This window comes from Salmo salar, chromosome 05 (assembly GCF_965601325.2).
Source record: "Salmo salar chromosome 05, fSalSal1, whole genome shotgun sequence".
Taxonomy (NCBI): domain Eukaryota; kingdom Metazoa; phylum Chordata; class Actinopteri; order Salmoniformes; family Salmonidae; genus Salmo; species Salmo salar.
In genome coordinates this window covers 63,213,606-63,240,794 of record NC_138295.1, presented here as the reverse complement: position 1 = coordinate 63,240,794, position 27,189 = coordinate 63,213,606, and the positions used below count along the sequence as shown (strand labels likewise).

The following is a 27,189-nucleotide window of genomic DNA, read 5'->3' as shown; positions in this document are numbered from 1 at the left end:
TTCAGAAGGAACTAATTGTGCTCAGCTCAGAACACTGCAGTCTGTGATAAAGAGGCTACAGATGCTAATAGGGATGAGCAAATGACTTTCTAAGTTATATAAATTTCATTTAGCATTAAAATACATGTTTTCCATGTTATCAAAGCATTAGCCCATTTATTTTCCATATGTAAGTGCGATAAAAATAGGGGAACTTCATAGTGAATTATTAGATGCATTTGAAGTGTTCTCCAAATCTAGAATGTAAATGAGCTTTGGTTTTGGTTAAATTCCCCCCATTTATGATTTAGTAACATTGGAATGCACTGCGTGAATCACCTGCACTCCAGCGGTTCATTTATAATCAAACTGATGATAACCTTAGATGCTATAGGGCCAATGACCTTAGAGTTATTTAAAAAAAAATGAATAGTACAAGCTGATGTCATGGATTGTGGATTAACCATTTTAGGACCATTTTAAGAGAATAAATACATGATTTAAGATTTACATTTTATAATGTTGGTCAAAGACTGTTTTGTGATATTCATATTTGTGTGTCTCTGTGGAAATTTGGAAACAGATAAGGACACTATGACTTTGTAAATGGGGTGGTAAACGCCCACAAAGTTTGAATTAAAAAGTACAATAAATAAGTAAACTGAATAACAACACACAAGCACACGTCTCATGTTTCCACCCTCAGTTCATTATACAGTCCCAGTGTTCAATTTCGGTGTTTCTCCTCCCCATTCCTTGTCTGATGACGGGGTGGGGGTGGGGTGGGGTGGGGTGGGGGGGATGCCAGGATGGCAATGGAACGCTGACAAGAAAAGTTTGCTCTTGACTGGACAGACCAAAACGGACTCAATGGCGACCAAGGTATGATATATCACCTTGTAAGAGTTGTTTTCTTGCCATTAAGAATCTTTAAGTCATTAATTATCTGTTTATTATTTTGATATTTTGAATTTGTGATTCAAACGCACAGGACACTGTAATCAAGTTTATTAGCTAGGGCGCCGGCTCTCACCTATGGGACTTTCGTGCAAACGGACATCAGCGCATGATGTACGATAAAGCGGTAACATGTTAGAGGTTAACAAATCGAAACCAATTTTTCTATTTTACCAGAGTATATCATTAGCCTACATTATGCTCACTGGTTTTGTGGATTTCATTTTGAGACGGAATGCGCAATCTGGGTGCCAGATATTTTGGAGCAGTTGAGTGCCCTGTGCCTCGACAGTCGGCGCAGAGTAATAGAAAGCACGGGGAATCAATTAGGTTCACGCATCCCTTTCTACGGAAACGTTGGAATGGGATCCATTGCATGCACAGTTTCGATACGCTTTTTTGTTAAGGAGGATCGTGTATAATTTTGCGTGGCAATTTGAATGATATCTGAATTTATTGCATTGAAAATTGGTTTCTAGCCACCATTGATAGTAAACGTTGACGCCTCACACATATAATAGGTGCAGTACAGTGGGATTTAATGAGCCCAAAGTTCAGCTATGGATATGCAATATATTACAAAAGGCTACCCGAGATGAATAGGAATAACGTTCTAGAGCTTTGGCTAACACCCAGAAGGTAAATCTGCGAGAGCTGCCAGTGCAGACTGACAGGGGGTGCTACAACGCATGAGTGGGATTGTTAAATGAATGACTGACTGATTCATTCAATCATTAGTTTAATACAATTCTGCTTAAATATACACTAGGTGTACAAAACATTAGGAGCACCCCCTTTTGCCCTCAGAACAGCCTCAATTCATCGGGGCATGGGCTCTACATGGTGTCGAAATAATTCCACATTGATGCTGGCCCATATTGACTCCAATTCTTCCCTGAGTTGTGTCAAGTTGGCTGGATGTCCTTTTGGGTGGTGGACCATTCTTGATGCACACGGAAACTGTTGAGTGTGAAAAACCCAGCAGCATTGTTGTTCTTGACACACTTAAACCGGTATGCCTGGCACCTACTACATACACTTAAATCATTTGAATTGCCCATTCACCCTCTCAATGGCACACATACACAATCCATGTCTCAATTGTCCCAAGGCTTTAAAATCCTTCTTTAACCTGTCTCCTCCCCATCATATACACTAATTAAAGTAGATTTAACCTCCGCGGGACAGTTGAGCTAATGTGCTCTAATGTGATTAGCGTAAGGTTGTAAGTAACAAGAACATTTCCCAGGGCATAGGCATATCTGATATGGGCAGAAAGCTTAAATTCCTGTTAATCTAACTGCACTGTCCAATTTACAGTAGCTATTACAGTGAAATAATACCATGCTATTGTTTGAGGAGAGTGCACAGTTGTGAACTTGAAAATGTATTAATAAACCAATTAGGCACATTTGGGCAGACTTGATGCAACATTTTTAACAGAAATGCAATGGTTCATTGGATCAGTCTAAAAACTTTATACATACACTGCTGCCATCTAATGGCCAAAATCTAAATTACGCCTAAACTGGAGTAATACATTGTGGCTTTTCTTTTGCATTTCAAAGATGATGGAAAAAAATAGAAAAAAAACTGCATGTTTTTTTCTTTGTATTATCTTTGACCAGATCTAATGTGTTATATTCTCCTACATTAATTTCACATTTCCACAAACTTAAAGGGTTTCCTTTCAAATGGTATCAAGAATATGCATATCCTTGCTACAGGCAGTTAGATTTGGGTATGTCATTTTAGGTGGAAATTGAAAAAAGTGTCCGATCCTCAAGAGGTTTTAACAGGTGACATCAATAAGGGACCATAGCTTTCACCTGGTCAGTCTCATGGAAAGAGCACGTGTTCCTAATGTTTTAAACACTCAGTGTATATGTAAACAAATTAAACACTTCAGAATCCTATACAATCCACCCTCAATTGAATTTTGGAATTGTACCAATTCTTTCTGAATTTGAGATTCTGCCATTCATTTTTTTCCACATGATGATGCAGATATTGTGGCAGATAAATCAACATTTTCTGAAATATCAAATAAATTAGGAAATGTCACAATCTGTCTGCTGTGTAATAGCGGTTTAACTAATTACAACTGGGGAACTCCATTCAAATGCTTCAAAGTACAGGTCATTTTATCATAAGGGTGTGTCAAGCGACAAGCCCTCAACAATGTTCATGACTAGCCCTGAGGCTTAACACATCGTGGTATTGTTCTTGGGTAAACATTGTCCTAACAGTAGTGTGTGTGACGCATATATGTTTTACTACCAGATTCCTGATCATAATGTGATTGCAAATGAGTAACTTACACTCATGATTATGTTGTGTTATGCATAGTACAATTTATCTGTCATACACTATTAAAGATCTTTCCTTTCCTTCAGATCTGCTCTTAATCTTTATGTGTTATTCTCTCTCACACACCACAAGTACTCAGATCTGGAGTTGGCGTTGAACACCCTGGTAAGTCAGTTCCATGGTGCTGCAGCCAACAATGCCCCCACACTAACCACAGAGGAGTTCCAGACCCTGGTCTCCACACAGCTACCCACCCTTGACAAGGTAATATGAACCCACACAGTAAAGTATGACTCCATTCCAATATGTTCCTTCCTTCCTTGCGGTAATCACTGATCTGACATCACTGAATTCAGGAACTCTGTGTAGTTTAACCCTGGCTTAAACCTATCCAGCCATGTTCTATACATTTTTATCCCAAAGAAAGGATGAAGGAAGAATGCATTTGAAGTATTGGGCCAGGGAGAGGTCCCTCATTTTGATTGATAAATTCTTCCCTTCCATGGCAACCTCTGAATAAATAGAAGTGCAATCCCAAAATGATCCCTTAGCAGTCTAATCTCTCCCATCAGGCTGTGTGTTGCCTCCCCCTTGTGGATCTGAGAGGATTGGAATTAGGTTGTGGCTCCACGTAGTTCAACTGGATATATTGCGTAATTACATGCTTACATCGATCCAGCCATTACAAATTCATGGAGGGTGGATTGATGGGGTGTTTGGATGGCTCTATTTAAATATGGACTGTAAATTATGTTATATTTTTCAACCATTTTTTTCAATATATATATATATTTTTAAACAAAACATACAAACGACAACATCACACAAACGTCAACTACATCACACCTGCCCAGACCGACATGCTCATGCCCCCATCTCCAGCGCTCGCATCACTCTCTGCCACATGGCCTGAAACTTTACCATTTTATTTCTCTGTCGCCCACACACTTTCAACATTGTGTTAACGATGAAGGATTGGTTGATTTCCAGTTTTTAAGTGTATGTTTTTTCAAGATGATTGACAAGAAAAGTATTGTCCAACCCATCGGGTATCCCACTGCACCCTCATATGCCAAGTCTTGAAATATGCTGCCAGACGGATTAAAAGTACATTTACATTGTAATACTTCTGACAGACAACTTTGTAACTCCACCCATAACTTTTGGACTTTATAACTTTATACCCTTTCTAATAGACAGCAGGAGATGAACAAGGCTTGAGCCAGCTGCTGCAGCAGATTGGAGTGAAGGATGGAAGGGGGGTCTCCTTTGAGAACTTTTGGAACTTAGTCCAGACACTGGCCACCATTCAATATGGACAGAGGAGCCAGGAGAAGACAATCAAGTGTAACTGTATTCTACAGTGAGGAGCTGGTCAAACATTATCTTGGGAAGCCTACCACTTAAGGGAACAGTTTACACCACCCAGAAAATCACACTTTAACCTGGGCCCCTCCACCCACCCCATCCTAGTATTCTAACTCCCTAACTCCTCCTCCCTGGCTGTTCACACCTGGTTGTTATGTGTCTGCCACAGAGAGGGTTAATAAAGTTGTAGGCCTATTGGATGGTTAAATGAAAGGTTTACATTATAGTCTTCTATTCCATCTGCAATTACCCAACATTATTATTTCAACTTCATTGTTATGTCAGTTCTTATGGATAATAGCATGCTATTTATGTTTTCATTATTTACATTGTCAGACTTATTAAAACCAACATGTCAAATACAAAAATTACTAGAAATGAAACATAGTAAGTGTGTTATGTTCATGATAATTGTATTACTTGTTGAATAAAACTTTTAAATTTGTTACCTGTTTTGTGTTATTCATGTTTTTTTTCTATCATAAGTATAGGCTATAGGCTAGGCCTATATCATGGAAGCTACCAACTCTAGAATACACAACAACACTATACTCCTTTATGTAGGTTTGACTCCACCTACTGACTCTGGATCTGATAATATGTCATTCCTCGAGCTAATGTCAGAATTAGAGGTAGGGTAATCTGATCCTAGATATGTGGTTATGCGGCAACGTCTCGCTCAAAGCAACCGAACCAGAGAGTTTCTAAACCCAGAGGTGCAACATTGCGAGACTTCCGGGAAGGCTTGCTAAACAGACCAAGCAGACCAGGCCTGGCCTTTGGGTTTGAGAAGTCAATGGGCCGTGCTCGATAGGATCAAAACTGTAATGTATCGTGGCTAAATGGACTGATCTAAAAAATAATAAAGAGTAGTTATTTATGATGGAAGGTGATTTGTAGATCAGTCAGTCGGCGGTCGCCTGCACAGTCTGCTGCGACTTCGAACAAGTCCAATGAGAGTAAAACATCCTTCCTTAGTTGTTCATTTTCTCTAAAGGCACACCTAAATTGGAGCCAATGACTTAAGTTGTTGAACAATTTCTAACTCCAACCTCGTGAAAGTGACAAACTGTCACATTTTCGTCAAAAACGAATTTCTATGGAAGCAGTGCGTGCGCAGTTCGGCGCAATACCAATGTTTACGTGATTCTGCGCATGAGTTATGCTAGCCAACGTCGCCATGGATCTTGCCTAATGCAACCGTCGTGATCGGGAGAAGCAGTTTCTGCCTAGCTGGAATATCTTTGACCAAACTATGCTCAAACTTCTTCCGTTACAATGTTTTTTTAGTCTGAAAGAATATCCGGAGTAGCCTGCCCTGGTTTAGAACCTGCGCAAGGTAAATACAAAAACAGTTTAACGGTTTTTATTCTCATTTGCGTGCGAACAATCACCAATAGAGGTAAGTCTCGCCTTAAATATGCATACAGTCTCGTTTTTCTCTCATTAAAAGCTATTTATCCCGGAATGACTCTTCCACACAGATGAACCATGGCGGGCAAAGCGGCGGTGACTCTCCGTTTGGGCCGAACGTAGTAAAAGAATCGGGAACCTATGGAAATTGTGTCCTCTGTGGGTTAACTTTAAACCATGAGCGATATCCCCAACTTCTTCCCTGTTTGCACTCTATTTGTCAAGCATGCCTGCCCCCAGACAATCCAGGGTTGCAGAAAGGTATGAAGCACTTTTGTTGAACACATGGGTTTGGTGAATTTACTGTATCGAGCCCTTGGAATAAGGACTGTTCTATCTGACATTTTGGTCAAAAATGAGTTATTCACATAGCTAGTTAGTTGTTCTTGACTTTAGTTGGTGTCCTTCACAGCTCTTTAGATGGTCTTCACATGCGAGACCTCAGGTTATTGGAAAAAGTACATTTACGACGGAAAAAAATAGGAAGTTTTATTTGCACAAACAGCTTTGCTTTGAACTTGGTTTTATAAGGTTATATTTGCAATTCAATTATACAATGCCGGGTTTCCAATAAAATATATTGTAAAGTGATGTCATGAAAGGGGAAGACATCACAAAACAGTTATGAGATCTGGGACTCTCCATATCTTAAAACTATACATTTTAATAAAACCAATAGTTCCATGTCCTTGATTATTCATATCATGGGTTCTGACGCACTTTTCCAATTATTTCGATTTGTTTCACCACTTTTGTAGAATAATGCCTGGCCACAACTTCTGCTCTTTATGGCAAAAATAAGTAAATACAGGTACCTTGGAGCATGTTTTTTTTTAAAATCTTGTTCTATATTGATATTGAAAGAGTATTTCACTGAAAATACAAACTTACCAGATTGCATGGATAACAAGAACAATATACCAGTTAACTCATCCAGAGCTAAGCTTTAGCCAGGTTGCTAGTAGTTATCCATGGTGTATTTGTCATTTTAGTGAACTATTGCTTTAACAAATATATGGTGAACATGAATGAATATATTTATGTGGTTTGAAGGATGGAGGGGATACTCTTTATTTAACGATTACATGGCTTTACTTTTCTTTTGAAATTAAATGAATCTTATAATTCAGTGCCAGATAGAACCGTTTTACTCAACCCAGATCCACATATGAGAATGCTCAATATCTCATAACTAGACTTTTGGCAGATAGAACCTTATAATTCCAAGGTCACCGTATCATTATCTAGGGGAGAGGCCAAAGACTATTCAGAGAAACCCACAAGACAATCACACAGTGTTTTAGACAGGAAACACTGAGAAGGGAAACATTACAACAATAGTCTATTTCTCTCTCTCTCTCTCCAGATCTCTCTATCTCTCCAGCATGTCCGTCCTGTGACCTGCCATTTAATATTCTGGAAGTCAAAGATAATCTCTTAATTAAGAATTCTTCCAACGAACTCTGGACTGGTAATGTCCAGGTGAGACACTTTGTGGGTTAATATGAATAACGTAATAATATTAACTCAGTCAATGATAGTCCTGTTCCCATAGCCTGTGAGTGAATGCCTTTACAAATTCAGTGCATTCCATCATCACGTCTGTGACTGCAGTGTACCTGTTGTGAGGGGTTCGTGGCAAGTGGCTGGTGTGTGGAGTGTGGAGAGGCGCTGTGTTCGGAGTGTGTATCTGCACACAGGAGAGTGAAGGTGACGAAGGACCACACTATCCGGCTCCAACCCCCAACAGGTCTGCCCTAGAAAATCATCATCCGGAATTATATACCCTCAATACCATGCTATTGAGCACTATGGCTGTTCTTTTCAGAGACTTCTACTCATGTAGAATTTGATGAAATTATCCACAGACATATCTTATCTGCTCAAAGAATTTTACAACCATCATACCATCTTATGCAAACACTTTGTAATATTCAAGTTATATTTTATTATCTGGTCACTACACGCACACACACACACACACACACACACACACACAAAGACCTGGGCCTCCCAAACATTGACTTAGAGGTCAGACTGAGCCAGACACAGCCATCAAACACTTGTTGATAATACCAGGACACTAAAATAGCATGTTCATATACTAGAATGTATCATCATTGTATTCCCCTGCAGGAGTCTCCGCCCCCACAGTGTTTTGTTCCACACACAAACATGAGCCAATCAAGCTCTTCTGTTTGACCTGCGATCAGCTGACCTGTCGAGACTGCCAACTAATGGATCACAGGAACCACAGGTAAGTTTCCTGGCATATTGTAAATACAGTCACAGTATCATGGAATGTGAGGTTGGCCCTAGTTCAAATACTGTAGAAGAAGCATCCTTACCTACCTTGAAGTAATCACTAAAACACAATTCGATAGGTAAAAAATAAGTCACGTGATTACTTCAAGGAAGAGAGGAGGACAAGATGGATTCTTTAAGCATTTCAACAGGGCCGAAGTCCCTTCTCCTGAGTCTCCTCTTCCATTCCCATGCAGTTTCCAGTTCCTCCATGAGGCGATGGTCAGCCAGAAAGAGCAGCTTCAGTCCCTGGTGCAGAGAGTGAGACAGCAGAGAGTTGCAGTGAAGCAGAGCCTCCTGGACATGGATGGCAGGTAATAACTAGTCAATTACACTGGAATGAAATTACAATATTGGTAGCCATGCTGGTTAAGTGTGCCTTGAATTCAAGTATGCCTTGAATTATTTTCTTATTTGAGCTGTTCTTGACATCATTTGGACTTGATCGCCCTATTTGGTAAAATACCTTCTGTATACCACGCCTACCTTGTCACAACACAATCTATTGGCTCAAACGCACTAATAAGGAAAGAAATTCCACAAATTAACTTTTTTAACAAGGCACACCTTTTAATTGAAATGCATTCCAGGTGACTACCTCTTGAAGCTGGTTCAGAGAATGCTAAGAGTGCGCAAAGCTGTTGTCGTGTCTTTACTATGATTAAATTATATGACATGCTATTTTATCAAATCGATTACCTAACGTTTAATTGATTACGTGATTGAATTAAACCATGCAACAATTAAAAGATTAATAACCTGGGGCACCACGGAAGCATTAATTTATATAGAGCGATTATCTCCCAAATACACTCTCTTAAAGATTTGAAGATATTTTATATCAATAGCAGTCAATTATTAATCATTATTAATTGTTACCTTCTATCAGTCTCATCTGAACATTGTAAAATTCTTGGTTATCTGCACGAACCCTAGCTTAAATTATGAATAAGCGATATACAAATTGGCTTCATTATTTATTTACTAACTAATCAAGTCACAGAAATACATGAAAACAAACAGTAGATATTATACATTGGGTTGCTAACAATGATAGAAAGAAAAAGCCCCTAGAGGGCAAAGCCGATATGACGGCTTGGTAGACAAAAGAAAGGGTTGTGCAGTTGAAGAGCAGGGAACTCATAGAGGATTACTACACTCATAGAAATTGCTAATACTTTACATTAACGACCGCTCATTCCAAAATAAATTGCAATTCATATTTACGCCCGTATGTCGTTGTTGTCTTCTCTGTTGGAATCCTCGATCGTCCTGTAGGGTTCATCAGAGTCTCTGGTTAACTTTCATTGAAGTCACAGTCTTTCGTGGTTGTAGGTGGTTAGAATGGATACTTCAGAGTACCATCCAGAAATGTTCTTATAGAATAGCTGCTTCGGCGGGTGTCTGTATTCTCGTCCTAGGTTTACGTAATTTCTAGCTGCAGACTAGTAATTCGAGTCTAAGATTTGCTCTTATTCTGTAGGGATCGATAGTCTCAGAGTTTAACCATTTCCAGCCGTGTAGCCAATGCTCCACGTGGTATAGTCTTGTCCTTTGGTAGAGTTGTAGTTTAAACCACTTCACACACCAGCGTCACCCGGCATGTTTTGGTCTTAGAAATTCAACCATTTGCAACCTTGGCTTACACCGGGGTTTGAATTTCATCAGGAGTGGGTTTTATGCATTTCAGTATAAAAGGGCGGTCCATGACCCTGACGTAATGTCTATGCTCACGTGGGCGTGGCCACTGACTCGTTAATCTCTATATGAAAATCAATACGCTCATTTAGAAGGTTAACATTACATTTAATCTTTTCACAAATAGTTTCATGTTTAATCACATACGTTTCACAATATTTAGATGTAAACCTGACAGCTGGGAAATGTACACTTTAAGAGATACAGTTGCTGTCCTTCACAAGATCACCAAATAAAACACGCTCGTCATAACTGTCCCTTAAGTGTCCACGGACCCTTCCCACATTCTCAAAAGTAGAGATATTGTTTAATTCTCCCATTTTGGGGATTTAGGAGTTTGGCCAAGTGAAGTCCTTTGTTCTCTCTCTGTGCTCTCTCCCTCTCTTTCTACATGACCTGGGGGAGAGAGTCTCTGCCAGGAATTTATGACCTGAGATAACAAAACCTGGGTTCAGGCGAGAGAGAGAGAGAGGGTGGGGTGGGGGCACGATCTACACCCAGAAAGGGCCACGTCATGACACTGTCCTCAAGGCAAAGGGTGGCTACTTTGAAGAATCTGAAATATATTTTGATTTGTTTAACAATTTTTTGGTTACTACATGATTCCATGATGTCTTCACTATTATTCTACAATGTATAAAATAGTACAAATAAAGAAACCTTTGAATGAGTATCTGTGTCCAAACTTTTGACTGGTACTGTATATATATCAAAGGGACGCAAAAGCCATTAATTTCATGGAAAGACCCACATGTTCTCTCCCACTCGCAGATTGCTAGACATAACACAACTCAAGTCAAAGCTGAGGGAGAGCCTGAAGAGAATGCTTCTTGCCACTGTTCAACTCTTGAAATCGAGAGCCATGTCGCTCTACAGCAACATAGAGGTATTTCAGCTATACAAGACTAACACAATGCATGAAAGCTAAAGAAGGTGTGTGTGTGTGTGCGCATGCGTGCGTGCGTGTATTCGTGCGTGTATGTGATTTTACTCTTGAGTTGATAAAATGCTTGCTTGTGTCCACCCAGACAATGTGTAATGCCGAGGTGGCAGGGATCGAGACGAGACGGAGTGCACTAAACAGACTGGGGCAGAGGCAGGAGTATGTTGCTGACTTTGCTGAGAAAGCCCTGAATGTGGAGGACAACTTTGCCCTGCTCTCCTGCAAAGGGAAGGTAGGAATCCACTTGTTCTGCGTGTACAAAGCTGCTCACACATTTCTTTGTTTTTCTTTTGGCTTATATGAGAGTGCCTTATCCCCCATCTCACCCCAAAGACACTTCATTCTGAATTGAGTTGCGAATTTCTCTTTAATTGAAATTCTTGAATTTGTATTGAACTTGGATTGGCCACACCACACAGGAAGCAGAATTTGAATTGAATTTGAATGAAAGGAAGTAGAATTCAAATGGCTTATTTTTTCAACAAATCACCATAGAAATGTTTATTTTGAGATAATGTATGGTTACCAATACCATGTAGCATAAGGTTGAACATTTTCATTTTTAAAACTCATTCTCCTAAAACCATTTAAAAGTATTACTGTGGTCTGGAAATATTCTAAGATCATGTTGTGGGTTTTCTATAATAATTCATCATTCCCTTAATGTTTTTAAATATCAGAATACATTTCCCAGAATGCATTAGGTCAAACACTGTAGTATGGAAGGGAATAATCTACATGACAAAGAAAATGACATATTTGAGTTATAATCAAACTAATATTTGAAATGGTATGTGTGTATTCTTTGCATACATAAGAGTCATATACTTTTTGATAAAATATTTGTCAAATGAATGATACTTTCATGTTTTATGTCTTAGTTCAATTGGTTTGAATTAAATGTTACTTCCTTCAATTCAAATTCAAATGTTGCTTTCTGTGGGATGTGGCAAATTCAATTGTATTGTTCGAAATTGAATAAAATTCAGAAATTCCAAATTGCCCCCAATTCTGCGTCACAAACATTACCACATCAACACACATGCACAACAACCCTATGGACACATGCTCTTCTCACTCCACAGATTGGATCCCAGTTACAGCATCTCTTGACTCAGAGTACTGAGCCCCCGGGGACCATGCTTAAGTTGCAGCTGGTGATTACTGATGACTTCAAGAAACAAATAGCTTCCTTTGGTAAGTCAAGATACTCAATCTCATATTCATGTAGGCTTTGCTGGCTTGGATCTTAACAAAATCCTTAGATTAAATCAGGAAAAAATTGTTTTAGCATTGATTACCACATAACGATGTGGTAGTCCAGTATTGCCCATTTTAGTGTTGTTAAAATAACATGCCAAAATCGACCCAAGGATTTTTTTCATTGGGAATGGGACCCCAGGACGCAAGCTTGAGACTGTTTGGTCTTGACCATCGCATTTATATCATCGCTCCTACAATAGTATTATTTTTCTTCCTTTTTTCCAGGTAAACTTTTGGGTGATATTGTTCCCTTTGCCCAATCACATGTTAGTCAAGACAACAACCCCCTGGAAAACCAAGAAAGACCCAATGCTCCCTCTGGCCAGACTTCTTCCAGTGCTCCTAACATGCCCATCCATTCTGTTCCCCCTCCACATAACCATGTCTTCCAGCCCCCACGCCCCTCTTACACTGCCCCATCCAACCCCCTCAGTCAGCCCTCAACTTCCCAGCCCTCCACCTCCCGTGAGCCTCCTCCTTATCGCTCCCTGCCTGTCCACACCCCTTCAAACCTTCCATTGAGCCATCCTGTGACACCCCAGCCCTGCCCATCTACACTAGCACCATCTCACCCCTCCCTGAATATACATAATCCACCATTCTGTCTTCCATCAAACCCTGCCCAGCCATCACTTGTCCCTGCACTTCATGTTCAATCAGCGTTGGTCCCCACAAACCATGTCCAGCTATCCCCTGTTCAGCCTCCAACCTCCCCATCTCTCCAACCACTGTTCGAAGCCACACCTAGACTTTATGGTATGTTCAAGGCAACTCCTCCACCTGGACCTGGACGATCTCGGAGAGGTAAGGATGGAAAGTCCTGGACGTTCCACTCATACTCACCTGTAGAGATCTGCCTCCCACCTTCTGGCTCCTCCTCTCCTGCAGCCGTAGCTCAGCATCAGAATAGGAACTTTCCAGAATCGCAGCTACTGTGGATCCTCCATCAGCCTCCCTCTGTAAACCCCATCCCTGTCCTCCCGGTTAAAGCCCTAGCAGACTCACCCTGTGATAGAAGCCTACCTCCTACTGGTCTGGCAGACCCTAACCCAAACTCTCAGGCCAGGGAGAATGAGCCTACCTCTACTGTCACTGAATTGGAGACTGACACAGAGGCAGACAGTGCTATGGAGTTGGAGGTCCTGTCAGCCTGGGGTGATGGAAAGGCAGCTGCCTGCTCGGACAGTACTTCTTTAGATCTGCCGTTCACAGGGACTTTGTCTACTGAGAGGACCTCTAATCATCTCTCTCACAGTGTCTTAACCCACACCCACCACCCCAAAGAAGAAACTGCCATGGACCCTAACAGTAAACCCTATTCTGTGGGTAGGACCCATACTGCCCCCCACAACAATAAAAAGATAGCTTATGACCAACAACATGAGGACGCTAAGGCTATCGGGTCACTTCATCGGCATGTGAATAACTGGAGAACTGAGCTGCCAACACGCATTAGAGTGCTACTGGAGGGCCCCTCTCCAAGCCCCACCAGGACAGGTTCGGTGGAGGGCCCCTCTCTAAACCCCACCAGGACAGGTTCGGTGGAGGGCCCCTCTCCAAACCCCACCACGACAGGTTCGGTGGTGGCCACTGAAATGCCAACCAGGCAACCCAATACCACCGAGCCACCGAGCTTGACCAATGGCAACAATGTTAACAACTCAAGGTACTGGCAACCCAGGGTCTTGATGTTTCGGCTACCCATCTCCACCCCCACTCCTGGATGCGCTCTTCCTCAGTTCCTGCTTGTCCAAGGGGCCAGCAAAGATGAGATTATTCTGCAAGAGATTGCAGAAGACCAACAGGTAAGCATGTTGCTACACTACATGTTTTGTTCTTGATTTAAAGTCTGGGTTAAGGTTAGTGATAAAGCACTTCACATTGTCCTTTTTAGCTTAGTAAGATAGTGATGATGATCTATCCCCTCCGCTGTTGTTGCAGTCCCATGGCAATGACATCACACCACCAGAGTCAGACAGCCTCCTCTGGACCAAGGCCCTGTCTTCCCCAGAGAGTCCCCCACTGCTCCAGTATGTGACCTGTGCGGCCTGCCACACTGTTGGCGGTTCGCTATTCTGTGTGGAGTGTGGCAGGGGCTACCACCAAGATTGTCATATCCCACCCATTGGTCCTTCCTTCTGGTAATCTCCCTAAAGATTTACAGTAGTAGTTTCTGTGTAAAGTTCCAGTTTGGTGGAGTTGATATGGAGGGAATACTCTAGTCTGAGTTCCTTGTGTTAAAGCTGTGTGCTGTCTGTTTCCCTCTCTGGTAGGGAGGAATGGAAGTGTTCACTTTGTCAGGACCTGGCCGACACCACAGACCCCTACAGTGATGACAGGCACAGGACTATGTGCCTCAGCCTAGCAGACCAGAGGGTAAGATTCACCCCGTTGTGGATTTGAATTTGGATCCTCCTGCTGAGTTGGATAGCATTTTTAAATTGAACTTTTGGACCTGTAACTTCTTAGATTCAATGCTGGCATTAACCAGATCTTGTTACTTTCTTTGCTAACAGAAATGTGAGCATCTCCTACTCTTTCTAAGGTGTGAGAATGACAGAAACATCCTTTGCAGCATGGCTGAGGTGTGTATGAAAATATATATTAAAACCATGTTATTTTTTTATGATTACTCTGTCCTGACCAAAATGGCATATTGTAACTCAATGGCATTAGTGATATTTGTAAATAATCTTATCTGTTGCTATTATTTAGCACATTTCTAATAAGAGCTCTCATACTTTTGTCTCTTCAGCCCCCCTCAGATTCAATATGTCTTGACTCCATACATGGAAGGCTGCTACAACATCGATCACCCCCTTACCGTACCCCCTCCGAATTTGTCTCTGACGTCTGGGTCCTATTCGACACCATGTTGATGAACTCAAAGGTTGTCACATCTTTTAAAATGTAATTTATATAGTAAAAATGTCATTACTGAAAGCATTTTCTAAACTTACCAAATTACCTGAGAATTTACAGACAAAAATACCAGACAAATTACATTGAATGTGCATTTTTTATAATCTCAAAGGACCAGGAGTTGGTTGTCAAGCTACGGGGCAGCTTTCAGAGGAAGTTAGGTGAAGTGTTTGGGACAGGTCTCCATCCCTCCCTCCTCAGCCACCCTAACAGCAGCTGGACTGAAACGGGGGAACATGAGGAACCAACAGCTGCAGAGTCTCTGAAGAGGATGCAGGAGTTGCTGAATATGACCAAAGTACCAAAAGCTAAGAAACATCACTCCCAGGTCAGAGTTGAAACAGATGAAAATGAAACTAATTTGAAAAAAATGAAAAAAGATGCAGACTGAATAATGGCCATTGAAGTGGAGTCTCAGAAATGCTGTTAGTCAATTATATACAACTGACATTGTACTTTGTTTCATTAAATTAAATACAAAAGGGATTGTGTGTGTGACTTTGTTTTTGCACATCTGTAACAACTATGCAATACTGTAGCCTTTTGTACTGTACACTAGTATATCAAATATTACATGTATGCCTGTGTTTCAAACGTACTAAATAAAGTTGGCCTAGATGAAAGGTGCACAGCATGAGCATAAGGCAGCCAAAGATTCAACCAGTGTTCTTGGCGATGCTGATACAACGCCACCAGATGGCGCCTGAGTAAAAGCACACTGATCAGGGGTGAACAACTTCTGACTGTCCTCGAGGGGTGCATTCCTGGTTGTTTTTGATTTTCCCCTAACTGATCAATTAGTACACACTCTGAGGAATCAGTGATATTAACTGTCAATGGTGTGTGCAATGCACACATTTGCCCTCCCAGAGTTAAAGCAGTTTAAATGATCAAAATGTTTATAAAATGATTTGGTTAGTGATTCACATTTCTCTGATATGTTCATATTTTCAGTAGTTTGTGTAGAGGGGATTTACCAATTGATCAAAGTAATGAAAAATGTTGAAGATTTTAACCAACCTGAAACAGTTAATTAAATTATCACAAAACTAGCAATCATGATCGCATAACTATGAGCTCTATTATCAACTCACACATAGGCAATACAGTCAGCCTTATCAAATGAATCAGAGTTGTGACCCAGCACACTTAACTACATTTTAGTCTTTTAGCAGACGCTCTTATTCAGTGGAACTTACAGTAATGAATGCATACATTTCATTTCATGCATTTTTTTGTACTGGCCCCCCCATGGGAATCGAACCCACAACCCTGGTGTTGCAAACACCATGCTCTACCAACTGAGCCACAGGGAAGACTGTAACTAAACAGGCTATCTTCTCATTGGTTTATAAATGGCTCCAACTATCCTCCAGCTCTTGCAAACTATATATTTCTAGTCACTGCACAGTACCCTATATAAAAATAGGGTAATGAAAAGAGCATTTTGAAGCATAATCCAGTCCAAATGGTTGTCCAGGTCAAACCCAGCTCACACCACTGCAGCAAGACAGTTGAAACTCAGCAAAAAGTGGAAGCTAATATCTTATTACTTGGTGCTGAAAATGTAGGGAAATCAGGTAAGAATGTGAACTTGTCTTTGTGTTTAATATGCACCTTGCAATGTTCCCAGAGAGGTGTTTTCAACAGTTAACGAGTTATGTGCTCTGCCATCCTTCACTCAAAAGGCATTCAAGTATCTGCCATCTGACAATACTGTTGATCTGACGTAAGGTCTAAGAATTGCATATTGTTAGGGAATTTATTTTCAGTGACGATGTACACTCAAAGTTTGTACAAGCCATTAAAATGCATGTTGATTAAACTGTACACAACTTTTTGTCTTTTCCTGCGCTCACCGTCCGATTTATTACCAGAAGATTTATAGGCGAGTACGGTGAAATAGGTAAGCTTGCCCAATGAGTGCATACATATTGTGCGTAATGCCGACCATTTAATACATTATGTGTTTTGATTTAATTAATATGTTTCTCCGTCAGAATCAATTTACAGTCATATTGACACAATTGACGGGAGGGAAATATCCTTCAACATATGGGACTCGCTCTACCCACAGGTAAACACTCTTGGACTACCCAAATGTCGCCATTCATCATTACGCATTTGCCAATTTGTCATCAAACCATAGTGACAACTCATTGTAATATTCATATGTGTAAATATACTGAATTATAATTGGATGCATTTTACCGCCGTATCATGCTGTGCTATGATTGGTTAAGACCACCCAGATGGTTAGGTCATGGTCAGTTGATCATGGTTGGAGATAAGTGAACATGCCAGTTGTAGCTAGCTAATAAAGAGCTAAGTTAAGAAATATCCTGTAGTGCTGCATTTTATTATTTTGTACAAAGCGTGCAAAACAAGACATGGTGTCAGAGTAAAAGGTCTTAAAAGATGGATTTTTCTGGAGTTCCTTCACCTCGAATGGACTGGGAGTCTACAAACTTACTTGATGCATGGTATAAGTACAAACAGCATGTGGATCTAATGTTCAAGGGTCCTCTGAAGGAAAGAGAAGAGGAAAAGTGCAGCTACCTGCTCCTCTGGATCGGTGAAAAAGGAGAGATATTTACAACACATGGACACTTACCGAGGCTGAATCAAAGGTACTGAAAACATACTACGATCGTTTTGAAGCATATGTTGTGCCGAAGACCAATACGATTTTTGCTAGGTACAAATTCCATGAGAAAGTACAGGGAGCTAGAGAGTCTTTTGAACAGTTTGTGACTGAGCTGCGTCTGCTTGTGAAAGACTGTGATTATGCAAACAAGGATGAGATGGTTAGGGACCGTATTGTATTTGGACTACACTCACCGCGAGTGAGAGAGACATTTTGAATGTTGGGTCTGAGCTAACGCTGGACAAAGCTATCGACATAGCCAGATCTCACGAGCTAGCACAGGCTCTGTTTAGAACGGAGAGAGACATAACTCCAAAACAGGGCGACACAGACTCAAAACGCCCCAAAACATGTGGATACAAAGTGCATGGCGAGCAAGGAAATTGCCCAGGTAAAGGCAAACAGCGTACTAAATGTGGTAAATGGAATCACTTTGCAGAAGTGTGCAGAGCTTACCATGGAAAAACAGTAAACGCAGTGAGTGAAGATGAAATGTCAATCAAAGAGTCAAACGCTGATGAACTGTTTATTGATTCAGTGACACAGAAAAGTCAAATATCAGAGACAGAGCAAGCCTTTGCTGACATTGAGATAGGAACACAAGGCACAGAGCTAAAGTTCAAACTAGACACTGGTGCACAAGTAAACATTCCTCTGAATAAGTACCACAGCTTGACATCTGAGTGCGAGCTACAGCCCACCATGCCCAGACTGACTGGTTATGGTGGTGAACAGCTCCCAGTAAAAGGCACATGCACTTTCAAATGCAAATACAAGGAAAGTGACATGATTTTGGACTTTTACGTTGTTGACACTAGAGCACCTGGTCTTAAAGCATGTTTAGACATGAACCTCATCAAGCTAGTTTTATCAGTAACAGCACCAGTAGAGACAGAAAATGTACTGGAGGAGTTTGCTGATGTCTTTACAGGAATAGGATTATTCCCAGGAGAATGTACCATTGACCTTGACCCAGACGCAACCCCTGTGGTCTACCCACCGAGAAAGGTCCCCCTTGCTCTCCATGCCCGTCTGAAGAAAGAGTTGGAGAGCATGGAGTAATCTGACATAGTCACCAAGGTTACAGAACCGACTGACTGGGTAAACGTGTTAGTGGTGGTGGAGAAACCACGCACAGGCAAGCTCCGAATATGTCTCGACCCAAGAGACTTGAACAAGGCTATCAAACGCCCCCATTACCCTTTACCGACGCTAGATGGCATCACGCACAAGCTAGCGGGAGCACACTACTTCAGTGTCATGGATGCTAGATCAGGCTACTGGGCTATCAAGCTCACAGAATAGTCATCTAAGCTCACAACATTCAACACACCGTTTTGATGCTACAGGTTCCGTCGCCTGCCTTTTGGGATTATCTCAGCCCAAGACGAGTTTTAGTGAAAGATCGACGAAGTGTACGAAGGCCTCGACGGAGTTGTGGCAATTGTGGACGACATCCTTGTTTATGGTCGAACCAAAGAGGAGCATGACCGAAACCTCAGCGCGATGCTGCAAAGGTCCCGCGAGAGAGGAGTCCGGCTTAACCCCAAGAAGAGCACAGTCGGCGCTACAGAGGTCAGCTACTTCGGACATCTTCTCACAGCGAATGGAATCAAGCCAGATCCACAGAAGATCTCAGCCATAAAAGAAATGGAGCCACCAAAGAACCGTGCAGAGCTGGAAACAGTGCTTGGCATGGTCAACTTCTTAGCCAAGTTCGCACCCAGCCTCTCCAATGCTAATGCACCCCTGCGTCAACTGCTAAAGCAGTCCAGTGAGTTTCTCTGGGACAAGCAACACGACATTGCTTTCCAGAGTGTGAAAGACTTGATCACGAGAGAACCAGGACCAATCCTTGCCTACTACGACCCCAACAAAGAGCTCAGACTCCAAGTGGACGCGTCGAAGTATGGACTAGGTGCTGTGCTACTGCAAGAAGGAAAGCCCATCGGCTACGCTTCCAAATCTCTCACGGACTGTGAAATCAACTACGCTCAAATCGAAAAGGAGCTCTACGCCATTCTGTTCGGATGTAAACGTTTCCATCAGTACGTATATGGATGACAAGTCATTGTGGAATCCGACCACAAGCCCCTTGAGTCAATCATGAGGAAACCACTAGCCGCAGCCCCGCCAAGGCTACAGAGAATGATCCTTCAACTACAAAAATACGACTTCACAATCACTCACCGTCCAGGCAAAGACATCCCTGTCGCAGACACACTCTCCAGGAAGTTTCTTACCTACAAGGACAGCAGCCTCAGTGAAGGCATGGACATGCAAGTACACACTGTGTACAGCAACTTACCAGTTGGTTACACAAAACTGAAGGAGATCCAAGCAGAAACAGAAAAGGACTCACAACTCACACAGCTGAGGAAAGTCATACAGGATGGATGGCCTGAGGAGAGGAGAAAATGCCCTCAGAGCGTCTCACAATTCTGGAACCATCGTGATGAACTATCACAAATCAACGGAATCATTTTCAAAGCAGAGAAAATCATTATTCCTACCAGTCTCAGAGAAGAGATTTTGACAAAGATCCATGCTGGACACATGGGCATGGAAAAGTGCAAACAGAGAGCACGGGACATTTTGTTTTGGCCCGGAATGTGCAGACAAATAGAGGACATTGTTGGTAAATGCGCCATCTGTCTTGAACGACGCCCCTCAAACACCAAAGAGCCAATGTTACCTCACTGTATCCCAGACCGACCCTGGCAGGTCGTGGCAACCATCTGTTCACCTGGAACAACGAGGACTACATCGTAACAGTGGACTACTACAGCAGATACTTTGAACTCGACAAGCTTCACAGCACCACATCTGCAGCTGTGATACACAAGCTGAAAGCAGCCTTTGCCAGGCATGGCATTGTAGAGACTTTAATATCTGACAATGGGCCCTGTTACAAATCAAATGAGTTTGAATCCTTCACAAAAGCATGGGAGTTTACACATGTCACCACATGCCCACATAATGGCAGGGTATTCCTAGCAAACAGAATGGGCCGGTTTGGAGATAAACTGAAGGGGTTTTAACGTTTTAAGCAATCTTGGGTCAAATTAGTCAAATAGTACGTTAAAATATGGGGTTTCATAGATTGGAATTAAAATATTTTATCCAAGGGTAGTGTATGTTCAATTAAAGTACACAAAACCATTGAGGAAGTTTATAACTAATGATTGGGGGGAATACAATGAAATTATAAGTATTATTACGTTTTGTTTATAGTCAACTTTTGGGCTTTTGAATCGGTGTAGTATGAGGAAATGCTGACCAAGTGGTTATTTTATGGAAAAAGGAGCGCTTTGGGAAAAATTACTAGGGACAGGATATCTTAAAGGGGTATACACACATGGCATTTTTGAAGTTTTGTTTTCTGAGTTTTAATTAAGCACGTGAAATTCTTTTGATAGGGAATGTTCTGGGAATCGGGGATACAAAATGTGGATAAAGTTCTTAGCCTTCATTTGTCTAATGTAGTAAGAAACACGGTTCTGAAAAGGGGGTATGACTTTTGACCCCTCTGGTGACTTTTCCTTTTGTGGTCTGATCAGCCGCAATGAAAAGCCATTTGGATGGTGAATTTAAGGTCATTTGTGATACTGACTTTAAGGAAATTTGGAGAACTGATAAATATGATGGAGTTAAAGTTCTTAGACACAATTGATAATTTGAACCAATGAGAAGACAAAATGACGATAGGGTAAAATAATTTTTCTTTGTGGAGTAGTTCAGATTAGTCATTTTGATCTGATTATGTTATGTGAATATCGTTTGATAATTAGGGGTACTTTTTACATTATCTAGACAAGTTTATTTTCCCTTAGGAAGTCAGCTGTGGTTGTATTCAGTGGAAGATATTTAACACAACAAGACTGTGGAATTAATGTAATAGTAATATTATATTTTGTTGTTGAATAAGTTTAATAAGAGTAGACTTTTGTCAACAAGACAGGAATATATGTCATCTGTAGGTGATCCAGGATCATTGAGGGTATCGAGATAAATTTAAGTAGCTATGTAATAAGACAATGAGACATTTAGTACTCCCCTGCACTGCTGAGACCTTGATGGGTTGGAAGTAGAAGGAGGAGAGCATAAGCAAGGAAGAGAAGATAAAAGTGACACAGAAGAATTAGATAACGGTTAGTGAGTGACGACCAGCATAGTTAAATTATAAACAGGTGAGGACAGAAATAACACTGGGAGAGACAGAAAAGACATAAGAATAGAAGATAGAAGGATAATTTAGTTAGGTTCGTTTAGTTAGGATATTAATTAATGGAGAGACTATCGGCTCCATAAGCATGTATTTTAGTTTTGATTTTAAGGTATGTTTGGCAAAATTCGCTAGGAAAAGATATGATCATTTTTTTGAAAGTAGTTGTTAAGTCTTAAAGAAGATAAGACACTTGATAGAGAACTGTTACAGGGTACCTAAGGATGAATGCCCCAGGGAGAATTGGACATGTGGAAAATGAAAGGGGGCAATCCTACAAGAGAAGGGCTGACATAAGGATAATTTACTAACCTTACCAAAGACACTGTCTAGATATGCAGCAAAATTGATACATGGCTTGAGCCGTGTATAAATAGGGGGAGTATGGTAGAGCAGGCGATAGAACAGGTTAGGATAATTACTTAAACAAATTTTTTGTTGTAGAATTTCCATTCCAACATTTGGAAATTGACTTATTGAACTATTCCGAATTAAGGGGAAGAAGGGGTGTTTAACAATAACAGATAAGTATAGCAAATGGGTAGAAGCGTTCCCAATTTACTTGGTGGACATGATTATGGTAGCTAGAATATTAGGACAAGATACCATCCCTAGAGCTGGGTTAAGGGGATCCATCTCTTTAAATGATGGATGACATTTTAGCTAATCAGGTAGAGCCTATAGAATGCCAGAGTTAGAGAGACCAGAACACGTAGACATAGAAGTTGAAGAAATACTAGCAGAGCACATGAGAAGACTGTTTGTTAACCAAACCCGTATGTCCAAGATTTTGTGTCCAACAGGTGAATTACAGGAGAAGGTGATTCACTCAATCCAATCAGGAGACTGGGTGTGGATCCAGTCCCTGAGGAGAAAAAACTGGAAGCAGTCCCGTTGGGAAGGCCCATACCAGGTGCTGTTAAACCATTGCCTTTGCCATTAGAAAAGCTGAGAGAGTCACTTGGGTCCACGTTATCCACTGCAAGAAGGTATGTACACATATGAGCACTGCTGATCACACACAGAGTTAGGAGAAGAACCGAGTACCAACAAGGTCCGGGGGATACCTCCTTAACGAAGATTTCCTATCCCGACCGTTCATCACTGTGTGTGCTCCTAGAGGTGTGAGTATGGGGTGGTACCTAGCAGAGAGACTAAGGGCAGGAGAGGGTTGGCGGTTTTTGGGAAGAGTAGAGACTCTGAGCTGCATCATAGTTTTGGTAACCTTTCTGATACATTCAGATCCACCACCTTCCTGTACTAATCATAGGATACCGTTGTCATTGAGAAGAAGTAGAAGATAAACTATATAATACACTGATGAGTGACATACAGAATAAGGAATCAAAGAAGATCAAGATGTAGAATTTTAGGTAAACATTAAACAATTTCCTGGGGAAGCAGACAGCTGTACAGGAATTGGGGTTGGCCAGATTGAAGTACTTAGCCAAACCAACTAGGTTCACCTTAACTCCTGATGAGCACCAGTGTGATAGATACAAGAATGGCACCGAGAACTAAGATGATTTTAATGGCTGGAAAGGTAATCGTTAATGTGACTGACTTAGGTTTGAAAGCACAGGAGAAAATGTTTAACCCCATAGCACCTATAACTGATGAAGGGTGGGCTAGTACCAGCAAAGGACGCATACGACAGAAATGACCACAAAGGGTGGTTAGGAACTTGCGCCCTGGGGCTATTGGTCCAACCAGTTTGAATTAGTTATCAGAGACCAGTTATAGGAGGCTAAAGAAGGCACAGGAAGAGTTTTGACCAGGATGGAAATAGCTTTGAATAGATGGATGCTATTGGCATCCTCAGGGAGGTTCCAGATGAATACAAAGTTATGAATCAAATATGTGAAGGCTTCAACACTACATTATTTTGGTAGTTGACAATAAATAAAAATATGGATTGAATTAATGACATCTTTTATAATCAACAGAGATTCATGAATGAAACCGGGGATGCAGTAAAGAGGTTCTCTGACCAATTATCCGCCACCTCCCTCATGACCTGGTAAAATAGACTGACTCTCGATAGGTTACGGGTGTAAGTAGAATGATTAGGTTAATTACTGTACGTACATTTCTGATAACACAGCTCATGTTTGGGAAATGGAAAAATGTTGTAGGAACTGTATTATGGGCTGCTTTCACTTGTATGAGTGTGTTTGGGTTGTGTGGTTGTTGCTTGGTCCCGTGTGCGAGAGGTTTAATCACCAGAACTCTAGAGAGATGGATAACGGAACAGATGGTGAGCTACGGACCGAGTCAAAGTTCAGACCAATGGGACGACAAGTACCTACCGCCGAGCCAGGTGGAGGATTCATTCAAATATGAGGAGCACATGTTAGATGAGACCAACTATTGGGATTCATGAATTAGTTTGAATTTGTGTGAAATTTCTGAATCCAATAAAAATAGATGTGTTATAATGTATGGGAAATATCTAGCAAAACGGATGGATTGTAATGGAAATGATATGATTTTAAGTCCTACTGGGACTGGACAAGCTATCTGCTGAGATGAAGGGTGTAGCAGGGGTAGGCGAGGGAAATTGGATGAATATCTTTTTTGGCAAGTACACATCTATGATGGTTACTGGAATTCTGACCCTAGTACTGGTGTTCCTATTATTGATATGTTGTACTGCCTGTATAATCCCTTGCATAAGAAAGTCTCTTACAGAAGTTGTCAGAGCAACCGGAATGATGCCTTTGATGGAATTGACCCCGGAGAACACTAAATCCAGCTCTGGGCAAGAGATGGATCTGTCAGAGGACGATCCTTGTTTTGCTGTTGAGGAAGTGTTTGAATAAGGCGTATGCACAATAAATTCATATGTATTGAATGTAGTGGCAGGTGGATGAGAAGGTTTTACGTTCTGGGACAAAGTGTCTGTCCCACACATGTTAGGTGTAGCCACTGTTGCAAGAAAGTTTTCTTTTTATACGTGTTGAATAATATGTTATGAATATATCCTGTGTACTATTTGTCTTTCCTGATGTGAGGGTTTGAAGTTCCTGGGTGACTGGTAGTCAACCTAGTACAAGTGAGGTGTAGCCGGAAGGATGTGAGGGTTTTTTACTAATCATCTAATCATTAAAATGGAGATATACAAATTGTGTTGAGTGACACCCTAGGGGGTGTCAAAAGGGGGACTCTTAAATTTCCCTGAAATTTCTTATTGGAGTATGTTCACACCCCAAGGGGTGTGAAAAGGGGGATTGTTAGGGTTGAACTGGCTATTTGTTTGCATAACTTATATAATATTACCGGGGAAGCTATGCTACAATATTAAGTATATGAACTACGGATAAGTCAACTGCTGAAGAAGAACTACAACCGGCGACAGGAAGTGCGTCATGAGGCTGGGACCAGCCTGCACGCCGACGATAGGAGGAGCAAGTTTAAACCACACTCCTCCTCCCTCTGACAGGCCAGCATTGAGCGGGAACTATCACAGTATATAAGAGAGAACAATAGGATGTGTCGCTCTCTTCTCTGTCTGCCCTGCGAGGTGTCACAGAGAGACCGTATATATACGAACCACACATTTACCACACACGTTTGCATTAATTAAAGTACAGATAAATCAGAAGTTACTATGTGCTGACTATTTTGTTCTGATACCAGAAACGAACTGACGCAACTTTAACAATATGTAAAACATTTTTCTTTTGTTTTAAAAGAAGGGGGATGTAATATTCATATGTGTAAACATACTGAATTATAATTGGATGCATTTTACCACCGTATCATACTGTGCTATGATTGGTTAAGACCACCCAGATGGTTAGGTCATGGTCAGTTGATCATTATTGGAGATAAGTGAACATGCCAGTTGTAGCTAGCTAATAAAGAGCTACATTAAGATATATCCTGTAGTACTGCATTTTATTATTTTGTACAAAGTGTGCGAAACAAGACACTCATACCTCAAGTTTTTGTGTTTTTAGGACAGTCGATAAGTGAGAAACAGCTTTAATGGGCAGACGACGTGATACTTGTATACAGCATATGCGACCGCTCCAGTTTTGAGGTAGTGCGCCAACAAGTGCAGCGCATCCGCCACGCCAGTAGGAAGATGTCTGCAAAAGCGCCTATCATTATTGTTGGAAACAAACGAGATTTGCAGCACCGACGGACAGTCTCAAGTGAGGAGGGCCGACTCCTTGCTCTCTCGGAAGACTGCGTATTTTTCGAGATATCCGCAGATGAAACATACCACGGTGTTTTGCTGGTGTTCCATGGACTGATAGATCTTATCGAAGAGTCAAGAGCTCTGCGGAAAGGTGCTGCGGGTATTACAAGTATAGTGAGAAGCATGTCAGCTGTATTCGGGAAGAAACCTGCAGAGTAATCTACCACAGGATAGGCTACATTATGCGCAATGGGATTTGGATAGTCAGAACATGTAGGTATCTACACCGTTGGTAATTGAGAAAAATTGTCTATGGCAGGTTGTAGTGCAACAGCAGGTGCGTTCTAACAACTTCAACAGGTTTTGAGAGGGAACTTAATTGGGACGGTTTTCAGAAAGGAGAAATTGGTTATCTTGTAGAGTTACACGAAAGATTGAATTGCAGATGGAAGCAGTCATTCAATAATTTCTTCTACTTTTTGAAGTTGAAAAGTAGGTTTACAGTACTGTAGATAAACTGTATGAGAAATCATGTGCACTGCCATCCTTCACTCAATATGTATTCAATGTGAAGCATGAACAGGAATCTGGAGTAGCTGATGTCTGACAATACTGTTGATCTGATGGAAGTCCTACCCATTGCCAATTGTTAGGGAATTTCTTTTCAGTGACAATGTACATTCAGTTTGTAAAATGTTGAAGGCTTGATGTGTGTATAATCTGCAATGCAAAACAGCAAACAATTACATTTCAGTATTATACTTTATCTGAAAACGGACAACTTTAAACTTTGTAATATAACTATGCTACAAGTTCTAGCAGACTTGATGCTTATATGTCCTGTGCACACGTTTGTTTGAGAATTGTAAATAAATAAATGAATATATTAATGTGGATAAAACTATTTAATTTTTGTGTAATAAATCTTGTGGAAAAGTTATATGTTGTAATGTTCACCTTTATGCAATGCATGAAACCGGAATGGGTTAATCTGGGAAAGTACATGTATGAGC

At 41.1% G+C, this 27,189-nt stretch overlaps 2 protein-coding genes and 1 pseudogene across 3 annotated transcripts; all 3 read left to right on the top strand.

Moving 5' to 3' along the window:
* The first annotated feature begins 745 nt into the window (after positions 1-745).
* Positions 746-5,059, top strand: LOC106605440 (uncharacterized). Its single transcript, XM_045718502.2, has 3 exons — positions 746-861; positions 3,379-3,510; positions 4,443-5,059. Exons 1-3 carry the CDS (start codon positions 781-783, stop codon positions 4,611-4,613), a joined length of 384 nt encoding a protein of 127 aa, XP_045574458.2. The 5' UTR covers positions 746-780; the 3' UTR covers positions 4,614-5,059.
* Positions 5,060-5,769: 710 nt separating this feature from the next.
* LOC106605442 (uncharacterized) lies at positions 5,770-15,643 on the top strand. Of its 2 annotated transcripts, none has more exons than XM_014201106.2 (15): positions 5,770-6,016; positions 6,099-6,288; positions 7,394-7,509; positions 7,642-7,777; positions 8,164-8,284; positions 8,529-8,645; positions 10,801-10,915; positions 11,058-11,204; positions 12,058-12,169; positions 12,461-14,040; positions 14,177-14,376; positions 14,509-14,611; positions 14,752-14,820; positions 14,991-15,125; positions 15,270-15,643. In XM_014201106.2, the coding sequence occupies exons 2-15, from the start codon at positions 6,099-6,101 to the stop codon at positions 15,546-15,548; spliced, it is 3,420 nt and encodes a 1,139-aa protein (XP_014056581.1). In that variant the 5' UTR covers positions 5,770-6,016; the 3' UTR covers positions 15,549-15,643. The 2 variants fall into 2 exon arrangements, with proteins under 2 accessions (XP_014056581.1, XP_014056582.1); XM_014201107.3 differs by having other exon boundaries at positions 5,787-5,953.
* A 982-nt stretch (positions 15,644-16,625) lies between these two features.
* On the top strand, positions 16,626-27,165 carry LOC106605444 (ras-related and estrogen-regulated growth inhibitor-like protein; annotated as a pseudogene).
* Positions 27,166-27,189: the final 24 nt, after the last annotated feature.

Bases quoted from the DNA above. Each gene is read 5' to 3' on its own strand.
- LOC106605440 (XM_045718502.2), top strand. From the start codon at position 781: ATGCCAGGATGGCAATGGAACGCTGACAAGAAAAGTTTGCTCTTGACT. The intron at 862-3,378 runs GTATGATATATC...ACACACCACAAG, and splicing joins CGGACTCAATGGCGACCAAG to TACTCAGATCTGGAGTTGGC. The intron at 3,511-4,442 runs GTAATATGAACC...CCTTTCTAATAG, and splicing joins AGCTACCCACCCTTGACAAG to ACAGCAGGAGATGAACAAGG.
- LOC106605442 (XM_014201106.2), top strand. From the start codon at position 6,099: ATGAACCATGGCGGGCAAAGCGGCGGTGACTCTCCGTTTGGGCCGAAC. The intron at 7,778-8,163 runs GTCTGCCCTAGA...ATTCCCCTGCAG, and splicing joins CCGGCTCCAACCCCCAACAG to GAGTCTCCGCCCCCACAGTG. The intron at 8,646-10,800 runs GTAATAACTAGT...TCCCACTCGCAG, and splicing joins CTCCTGGACATGGATGGCAG to ATTGCTAGACATAACACAAC.